The sequence below is a fragment of the Hermetia illucens genome, chromosome 4 (genome assembly GCF_905115235.1).
Source record: "Hermetia illucens chromosome 4, iHerIll2.2.curated.20191125, whole genome shotgun sequence".
NCBI classification, from domain to species: domain Eukaryota; kingdom Metazoa; phylum Arthropoda; class Insecta; order Diptera; family Stratiomyidae; genus Hermetia; species Hermetia illucens.
In genome coordinates this window covers 45793090-45803836 of record NC_051852.1, presented here as the reverse complement: position 1 = coordinate 45803836, position 10747 = coordinate 45793090, and the positions used below count along the sequence as shown (strand labels likewise).

Sequence of the window (10747 nt, the reverse complement as noted above, 5' to 3'; positions counted from 1 at the left end):
CCGGATGTGTTACGGTTAAGAACCGTGGTGAAGTGTTCTTTCCACCTCTTCATTTACTCGTCATCATGGATGAGGGGTCGATCGTTAACGTCTTTCACAGGATCATTGAAAGGTTTGCGACCACAGGCAAGCTCTTTCGTGGTGCCATGTACACTTTTGAATTCATTGCATTTTGCGGAATCTTTAACTTCTTTGACCAGTGCAATAGCACACTCCGCTGAAATTCTTTGAATTATTATGAGATGCTCAGAGGTGAGCAAGACGGGCCGGCAATTCTGTCGGTGGTTGAGTTCGAGCGAGCAGAGACCTTCGGGCCTCAGCATGGTGTTGCGTTTCAACACGGGTGCTGTACTCCTTAGTTCGGCAGAGATTTAGGTGGGTCTTGCATCCACCAGTATGAACACTGAGCCATGCATTCGGTATATACTGATACCGTCGTAGCGGCGCTCTGATTGTGGTTACAAAATCAATCCGTGTCTTAAGAAGACCGTGGGATTAAGTCTTCCCGACAGGTGCTCACGTAAAACCCTCAAGGACTCACTGTATTATTATCAGGAATGCAATCATGCATGAAAAAGGCAATACCGAAGACGTTAGTGGAACATACAATAAATTCGTCCAGCGGAAATTAGCAAAACATTCAACTGAACTAGTTAAAAATTGAACAAGCCTCAACATTTTGCAAAATAGAGTGAAAAGAAACAAATTAATTCCACAGCATTAGCATACAAAATACACGAATGAAGTGAGCATTTAGGATATTGATTAGTTATTAAGATTTGTTAATTTATTGCTTGACTCTGCAGAGTAGATACAATAAAAAGGTTCAGTAATATAACAAAATAACTAAACAAAGAAACACATTTCTAAAAAAAAGTAAACAGAACACAAAATTTCATTGGCAAAAATGAACCAACCAATATAAACGGCAGATAGTTATGTATCTACAAAGGAATATTTAATCCTGTATGAAAGGCCTATCAAAAACACTGTCGGCGGTCTTATCAATTCAATCATTTTTGGTTAGAATTCTATTCGGTAATGGTCCATCATTTGAGAATAAAACTAATTTAGCCTTCCCAGATAAGATCTAATGCATAATGAAACTAGTAACTTTGCGTGACAAGATACTAAGAGGCGAGATGCTATGCAATGTAAACCTAACGAAATGCGCTCCACTTCATGTTCCATTTAAAATGAATACAATATATCGCAGCACTGGGAATTCTTTTACGTAGACCTAGAAGACAGCGCAAATAAAGTGACTTGGAAGTGATCAAACTTATCGGTATGCATCCCGTGGAAAATGTTGATGAAATCGCTTTTACTTGCTATGAAAGATGAAGTTTCAATTTGATGAACTCTGTTAGCGTCCACGCAATGCAGAAAACATTTGTATTCTCTCCAAATCTCATCATCGTCAAAACACAACTGGGAAATTGGCTATTCAGAATTTATTTTCTGCATTTATAAAAAAGAAAGATAAATGTCATGTTTCGAACCAGAAAAAACTCAATCTGTATTCTTTTCTTACTTATTGATATTTTCACTTATATAATTTGAAATATAATCATTTAATTTTTATTTTTCTTTTTAATAAAGTTCTGTATAGTCTGCCGTTTTATTTTCTATGCATTCTATAATATTTGCCGACACATATTCTATGTCTTTCCCGCTACTCCCTATTCGCTTTATATCATATACACTGCTATCATTTAATTTCATCCACTATGTTCGTGTACATCTGCATGCTATTGTGAATTCAAATCAGTTTAACGCTAGAAGCTTCCGAGAACTAAACACAAAATAAATAAATTCATCTTCCGAAGGAGGGCAACATGTGGAAAAGAAAAAGGCATCAGGAAAGCAGCCTTTTTTCTATAAATAAAAATAAGAGCGCTCAATGTGAATGTAATATAAATATCTTTTTCCGAACAGAAAACAATTCGTTCTCCCGTTTTAAACTAGGTAAATCAAAGATAATGTATCCGCTTATAAACTTTTTTTCTAACATATTTATATAATGTTATTTTGAATAAACAATAAAATTTTCTGTTAGCTATTAAGGGGTATGTGCGAGAGGAGTGGTATATAACTATGTAAGGCATAGGAATATAGCTCGTTTTCAAATGAACTAGACAAAACGTATTTTAACAGTAAACTAAGAGAAAAAGTTCACAATCGTATGATTTTAGCCTTGTTTTCACGTGCATTATGTACAGTATTTTCTTTTTTTAGTTCAAGACTTCTAAGTTCTCCTTAATTTTCACTAAATGTAATAAATATTAATAAAAGAAAATGAATATAATAATAGCATATAAAATGTGCAAGTGCTTCAATGTATTTTCCTGGCGTTTTCACTTAACTCGGTAGAATACATTCGGAACGAAACGAGTTTGCTAATGTAAGACCGTCAGGACTGCCCGTTTTCAGTTTAATATCCGCATATGACGCATTACTTCCTTCAAACGCGTTTCATCTTTTTAATTTTAGTTTCTTTTTTGCATAGTTGAATACGTATCTTTTTCTGTTTCCGTCTCGGTGTATTGCAACACTTTCCAATGATTTGTTTAGTCTTTAGATTAATATTCTGAGTAGCTTTCGAAAAGTGAAAGATTCCTTTTCGGCTTCAATGTATCAACTTGACAAGAGCCCATGCTTTCCTAATCCGCGCTACGCTCAACTTGTATGCATCGATTGGCTCTTCGTCTCGTTAGATTCGTTTTAATCTGCTCTGAATTTCATATTAAGTATATAATACGAAAAGATGTCTACATCATTCGTCGTTATATTCCATAGTGTAGTAGAATTAATAATATACATATAATTCGCTTATTAATCTGCGATTTTCGATTTAATAATTATATATAAGTATATATGTATTAATCCAGATTTCATGAAATTATCTCTTTGCTCTTTTTTCTTGTTCCGTTAAAACATTGCTTCATTATTCAGAGAAAAAATACCTTTAGTGGTTTCTAGCTTACTTTTAATTAAACACATTTTTAAACTTTCCCTTGTTGAAAGTCTGTTTCATGACCATTTGTTTACTGTAGTATTTATTGTTGTTGACGTGGTTGTTTTGAACTAATTTCATTGATTTTCATTCGACGTTTCCACCTTCATCTTTTATACTCATCTCCTGTTGATTTCCTGCGCTCCCTTCAATGTTTTTCTCGTTAGCTGACTTGATATTGTGGTCGTTGGGATTTGAAGAGTGCCCACCTTTTGAAAGAAACCAAACAGAACGTTAATAAATAACGATTCTCTTTATGAGGTGCATAATCAAAAGTTGGCATTGCTCGGCCAATTGTGCCCATAGTTTCTCCCATTAGCTATGAAATCGCTTCGCCCCATAGATTTACCTCGATTAGCTCCACTGTTATTGTAGTAATGCTTATTCATAGAGCCACCTCCGGGTCCTCCCGAATGACCCTGTCTGCCCGGCCTTTGTTGTTGAGATAGTTGCAGTGCTTGTTGATGAGGTGGATAGTTAGTTGGTCTCTGGATGGGAGTGGGATATCTTTGCGCGCCTGGCCCTGGTCTTCCGCTATTCAAATTATTCGGACCGGAATTCCGATTCTGTTGATTTTGTGACTGTTGTTGCTGCTGTTGTTGTTGCGCAATCTGTTCCCACTGAAATAATGAAAAGATTTTTCTTGATACAGTCGCATCGATTTTGTGAAAACTTTTATGTGTATTTCTATAGATAGACATTCAGACATTAGACCAGATTGAACTGTGTGAAATGATCAAGGAGAGACGGAATATCCATCGAAACATCCATGTTTTGAGAAGGGTCATTAGGTTATCCTACATTAGAGCATTAGAAGCATCAAGGGGCAGAGTCACCCGAAAAGGGCAAGTAGCACATTTGAAGATATGGTAGACGCGAAAGCGTGGATGGTGCTAATGTGTCCTAAGTTACTAAGAAGCATCCCCGCAATTTCACGATTATAAATTCACTACCAGGTGTATAATTACGCAGATTGGAGCAGATGTGGGTGGTTTAAAAATTTGAAATTCATGCCACTTTATTACTCCCCCTCGGACACCACCTTGCCGTGGTGGGGGAACTTGTGGTAGTTTACTACTACACTAAGAGTGTCCAAAAACACATGAAGATGAAAACAAAGGATTGTAACTCTCCAAGTGGAAAGAAGTCACAGACTTCGTATCCCTCCGCAACTCTGAGAAATCCGGTCGTGGCCGAGGCACGGATTTTGGAGGCCTCACCTAATTCCCCCACGGAGAAATCTATGGAAGACAGGTTCTCCACTTCAGTGTCTACGGCGCGGTCAGCCAAAAAGGATAGTACAGCAACTTCCTTAATGAGAATAACTGGAAATCTGACTACGACCGGCCGATCCGTGACACTGTTACCTAACTCTTCTAAAATACGGGGGAGGAAGCCTCGGCAGAAGGAAACTTTAGCCGCAAAGGAGAAGGGACTACAGGGCTGTCAGAACCTTCTCTTGCGCCTGTACCCGGAAAAACGAAGAAGAAGAAAGGGAAGCTGGTAGTGTGGACGCAAACTAGTCTAACGCCGGTATGTGAAAATAGATCCATGCAGCCTGGACTCCGTGAACCTGGGAGAGCTTCTAGCCGACGACAACGGAAGACACTGCAAAAGAAGGTAAAACTTTTTGGGAATGAGGACATGGACGTTGCTACACCACCAAGTGTGGCGATATCTAGAGAAATCGAACGTAAGAAAGCGCAACTTCCGGTGGAAGATGAGGAGAAGCTGATAACCCCGGTGAGATCCACACTGAACGCAGCAGACTTTTCAGTTAGCGGCGGTTTTCTTACTAAACTGCACTTATGGCTACAAACATAAGAGTTAGTCAAATCAACCTGCAGCATGCCAAAGCTTCTTCCTATCTACTGGCGGCAAAGCTAGCAAAGTTGCAGGACTGTCCTTATATATTTCTGATCCAAGCGTCATGGGTTCGTTTCAACCGAATCTGTGGTATTCAAACAGTCAAGGGGGCTAGGATCTTCTTCGATGAAAGATCCTCGAGACCGAGGGTCTGCGTTCTGATGTCAAAACTGTTAGAGGCAACCATGCTGAGACAATTCTGTTCTCAGGACCTTGTAGCGGTCAACTTACAACACCAGGTTAATGGTAAGAGGAAAAGCGTTATAGTTGTCTCTTCCTACTTACCCTACGATTCTTTCTGCCCTCCGCCGACGCAAGAACTACTGAATCCGGTAGTGTATGCAGATTCAAGTGGCCTTGAACTTTTAATAGGTTGTGATGCTAATGCTCAGCATATTTGTTGGTGCAGTAGCAAATGCAATCCTAGAGGAGAAAAGCTGTTTGATTTTATCACTTCTGCTGGTTTGATGACCGCGAACGTAGGGTACGCGCCCCTTGGATTTTATTCAGAGCACTGCAATGAGAGCAGCTCATGCGATTAGATCTATGGGAGAACAATGAACGTGCGGGGGCCCAAAGCATTGGAAGAGTCATTGGGAGAACTGAATCTAGTTTTCGCAATGCCTTCCGATTCTCAGATCCCCATACATCTGTTTGGTAGAAGATATGATGTTATCTTGAAACGGAGAGAAAACTGGGACGATCCAGCAGAATGCGTCTTAGGATATACTGACGTCTTCTACACCGATGGCTCAAAGACCAAAAATGGTTCTGGAGCCGGAGTCTACCTCTCGAATAGAAGTGAGCTTTTCCGTTGGGACAATACACAACGGTCTTTCAGGATGAAGTGTATGCGATCCTAAGGGCGGCAACATGGATGACTGATGAGCAGTTGAAGGGCAGGCGCATCGCAATCTGTAGCGATAGTCAAGCTTCAAAAATCGTTCAGGAATGTAGAAACCGATCGAATTCTGTTTCTAGATTCAATACGGTGGATTTACTCTGAGTACGTGATCATTGTGGTGTAGAGGGAAATGAAATCTCGGATGCCTTAGCAAAAGAGGCTTCAACTTTCCCCATGCCCGGACCGGAACCAGCAATTGTCGGTGGCATTGGCTGATGCTGCTATCAAAAACTGGGAACAAGATTCCCATAATGGCAGGTGGCAAAGCTGCTAGACAGATCAAACTCTTCCTGTCCAAGCCAAAGAAAACATACTGCAAAGTTTATCCTTTCGAAAAGCAGGAAGACTTGCAGAAGTATTCTGGGCATTCTGACTGGCCATAATTCACTAGCTGGGCATATGTTCAGAATAGGAATTATCCAAGATGATACCGAAATCCACGGAACATTTTCTATGTGAGTGCCCCGCTTACGGACGCATCAGACATAAGATTTTTGATGCTGATGTGCTCCAATTGCAGCGGGTAGCATCACATCCACTAACGGAAATCCTGCGGTACATAAACGAATCCGGGATATTGCGTTAGAATCGAGTACAATGGACCACTAAGGTCTGAGTGCTCAGAGGCTTTGCCTTTCCCCCATCTCAAACACACACACACACCACTTGGTTAGGCCATCAGGACGTGTCAACCAGTATTCGCATAATGTTGGGTATATGTCGCAAATAAGGAGCATTCATGGAAATTACTAATTTTTCGCTTTCATTTGTGTAAAACTCGCAATATATGTGTGAAGGATGATTTCGGAGTTTCAAAATCGGTGATTTCGCGGTTAACCGAAAACAAGCGCGAAGATGTGAATAATTCCAATTGAGCATAAGTCATCACGCTGTTTCCAAACGTTTACGAAAGATAGGGCAGACTCAGAAGATCGCAAATGAATGCTTCATGAGTTGAACTAGACAGAGATATATGCAAAGATGGAAATGAAAAATTTTGCTCATACAAAACAAAAAAAAAGCCATTTTTGCGTCGAATCGTTGTGGGCCAGCGGATCCAAAGCGGTCATGGATAGACAAAGGCAGATGATACACATCGATCGTAAGACTGGATCGCTTTGGCAGGAAGACGATGCACTGTGTTCGGTGGGACCACAAGGGGGTGGTCTATTGTGACCGCTTAAATTTCGGCGTATCAATATTAGTCGCTACCAACAACAATTGAATGATTTGAACCGTTCGTTGCCAAAAGAAGCAACACAAGGTAATTTTCCTTCAAGACAATGTTTCATCAAATACGGCAAACTCGATTTGTGGCACGTTTAAAGCGCTCAGCTGACTTGGCTCCTTTCGACTATTATTTGTTTGCACCGGTGGGTCACACACTCGCTAAGCAGCGCTTTGGTTCATAGAAAAATGTGAAAAAAAAGACTCGATGGGGGAGTAAGAATCCTACTGGCATGATATCCACAAATTGCCTGAAAGATGGGAACATATGTAACCAGCAAAGAATCATACTTTGAATAAACCTTATTTTAGCTACTTCCTAGGGATGAAAGTCCTGGGGGGTTTAACGTGAGTACCTGCCGTGAAGGCATAATCCCACGGTCCTCTTCGGACACGGATTGATTTTGGGACCACAATCAGAGCCCCGCCATGAAGCACAGCGGTCCTGGTTTATACTGAGTGCAGGCTCAGCATTCATACCAGTGGATGCGAGGCCTATCTAACCCCTCTGCCGCAACTAAGGAGTACGGCACCCGAGTTGTACAGCGCAACTCCACGCTCGAGCTCCGAGGAGCTCTGCCCGCGATGTAGGCATAACCACAACCACCATGAAACTCCCACTAGGGGGCCAACCGCAAATAACCGGACCGAGAACACATCCTCCAGGAATTCTCCTGGCTCATATGCTCTCAGAGGGCCATCCCGGTTCCCATGGTACCAAATAACCTCCGGTGAGGCTTCGTGCCAGAGCCACTTCAGATAAGTCCCTTGCAGACTCGGGTCTGATCGCCCTCCTCGAGTACGTGGGGGCGGAACTCCCCAACGGGTTACCTGGGCTTCCTAGGGATGATAGGATTTTGATAGTTCTCAGCAACAGCTGGATCGATTTTAATAATTTTTTTTATCAAAATGATTGTAACACTCGTCATTATGACTCGAACTAGAATTTCCGAAATTCGTTGAAATTAAGTTCTTTTTTTCGATGTTTACGTTAAAAAAATTAGGGCAATTTTGAAATTTAAAAGTTTAAAAGTTGCTAGAAATCTATTTTTCAACCCATTCTGTTAGTTCGAGTTCGGGCCATAACTTCTTCTTTTTCTTCAGTCTATGTCCCGTTCACAAGCAGGGTGGGCTCGTCGTGATCGGTTTCGCCATTTGGCTCTATCAAATGCCTGATCTGGATGCAATCTTGAGGCTTTTAAATGTTTCGGCCTGCCTTTTGGTCGTTTACCACCGACTTCGATTTTCAGATCAATCTTGGCAAGTGATCGGTGATCGGTGCAACCCCATATCGATTACGGATATCCTCATTTCGGATGTGATCAAAACGTGTCACGCCATTAGTCCAACGCAACATCTTCGTCTCCATTACCGCATTGAGTTTCCCTCTTTGTTCTTATTGTGAACGCTGTCACACAGGACATCAATATCCAGCGCTCTACATGCAAAAGGTGTTTTCCTAGCGTCTCAAAACAAAGTTGATCTCCGGCAGCATGTACAAAAGTGGAATCATTGCCTCATGCAGCAGCTTGAATCTGGACACCCTAGAATTTTTGACGACCGACCCTAATGATACAAGCACTGCCACTGTCCGAGGCAACGATATGCCCAGAACGATTTAAATACCTCGAATGAACTCTTTTAGCAGACGGTAAAGTGCGTTACACGACACATCAACAGGCATTTGAAAATTCACCGCAGGGTCGTCCACCCTGCCGCACTCTATGATTCTGAGTGAAGGCTGACTGCCAAAGAAAACGGGCCGCGCCTCGGAGTAAGCATGACAAGGTGTTGCGTTGGATTATTGATTAAATTGATAAGGCTCATCATTCTGGATACCATGTATGCCCTATCATACATCCATTTAACCTGGCCATGGAAAAAGCGATCCGTGATGTTGGTGTAAATGCAAGAGGCGCCAGGACCTCGCGCAAAGGCGGGATATCTGGAATTCCTTAAGGCCTAGAAAGGATACCGACTTTTGCACCGTTGAAGATGATGAAGAAGATTATTTTATCTATTATCTTTGCGGCGGCAGGGAGCACAAAGATATCGCAGGATCAAGAGTTCCGCGTGGAAACCGTCAAGCCGGATATTTCCGGCATAGATGGCTTCAAGCCCATTTTAGATTGGAGAAGGAGAAATCCACTATGGTCAATATTGCCGAGAATTGGGGCCGCCATCGAAACTGTCCTTTTCTTTGAAGGCTCTAATTTCCGCTGCAATTGGAGACGAACGTGATGCACTCGAGTATTCCCTGTGGCAAAAGTGAAAGAACTTGTCCACTGTTATTCCAATAGTCCACATGTTATTCCAATAGAGCGTTTAATCTCGATTATAGGACCAGGCCATACTAATTTATCTGTATTTCAGGCATGCATCATAGAAGAAAATTTTCCCACCATAAACATGGCATTGAAGCTATCTTGAGAAGGATAGGTAAATTAGATATGAAAAGGCTATCAACTACTCGGGGGTGATGACAGAAGTGAAGTTCGATTCCAAGGGCAGATTATGAGCGTATGAAAGTGGCAGATACTAGGCCGTAGAGTACTCATACGCGAGCTTGTTCGATAGACATTTTTGTACCCGACATTAGTTTGAGAGGAAGCAAACATGGCTTACATTTTAGTGGCGTTAGTAGTATGTAATGCGTTCAGAACAAACAGCGGGTGTTATCCCTGGTAAACGAGGCGTGCTGTCTGTACGCGAAAATGACAAGTTCTATCGTCTTCTACTATTCGCGACTTTGCTTGGAGAGAAGAAGTTTGGAAAATGCGCTGAAGGCCAACATAAGTCCGCAAAGCATCATCGAGGAGATGTGAAAGTCGAAGGAAATCCGAACCAAAGTGAATGAGAATGATGGAACTTAGCAAGGCAAAAAGAGTAAGGAAAGCACATGGCTAGTTAAAACAAAGTTCGAATCAGAAAAATCCTTTTGATGTAAGGGCTGCATGATGTAACTTCGAAATAAACGCCGATATGTATGCCCACCCTGAAAGCGTAAATTTGAGGCATTACCTCGACCTGTGCCTGGAAAACGTTTCTTACAAATATGATAAAGACATACAGCTTAAAAGATAAACTGGTTTGATGATAACTAATTGAAGGACGGACAGGGGCCAGAGGCAAAATTATCAAAAGCTCAGACTATACACTAAAAATGTGTAGACGGTAGCAGTGATAGCTCAGCAATGAAGAAAATTTATTCATTGACGAAATTATTAACAGAAATCACTTAGACAGAGATATAAATCAGAAACATTGCTCTGTTGTTCCAGACGATCTAAATGAAGATCAAGTGCTCAAATTATATTTAATCAAGACAGTTGGAGATGCATCCGAGAGACCAAGGCTTGATGCTTTCAATCTTATCTCTAGCGTATTTTGGGAAAATATTCGGAAACCGCATTTAGCAAGGCTTTACAAAACCGCAAAATAGGCTATTCGAAAAATGCAGCTTAAATATAAAATGTATTTCTTTCAATTCTCTTTTGCTAGCAAAATATATTTCGAGTAGCAAATAGATGGGCTTATTTTCCTCACAAATTATAATTAACACAACATGTTGGCTATCATAGCTGTTAAAAAGAAGCACTTACCGATGGAGCGTAATTCTTATGATGAGGTGGACTCTGCTGTGGTTGCACCTGTTTCGCAAGATTCAAGCTAACGTCTGTGTTCAAGGGACTCTTCAGTTGTCGTCCCATCTACAATTAACCAAACACTATATT

General features: G+C 41.2%; 1 protein-coding gene across 2 annotated transcripts in view; it reads right to left on the bottom strand.

The window, feature by feature from the left end:
- Positions 1 to 1436: 1436 nt before the first annotated feature.
- LOC119655511 (protein PRRC2C) overlaps positions 1437 to 10747 on the bottom strand; it is a 32904-nt gene continuing 23593 nt past the window's right edge. For both annotated transcript variants that reach the window (XM_038061417.1, XM_038061418.1), the window contains 3 exons: positions 10616 to 10723; positions 3366 to 3636; positions 1437 to 3225 (listed from right to left, as the gene is read on the bottom strand). In XM_038061417.1, the coding sequence (XP_037917345.1) occupies positions 3104 to 3225; positions 3366 to 3636; positions 10616 to 10723 (501 nt within the window). In that variant the 3' untranslated portion in view covers positions 1437 to 3103. The remainder of the gene's footprint in view (positions 3226 to 3365; positions 3637 to 10615; positions 10724 to 10747) is intronic.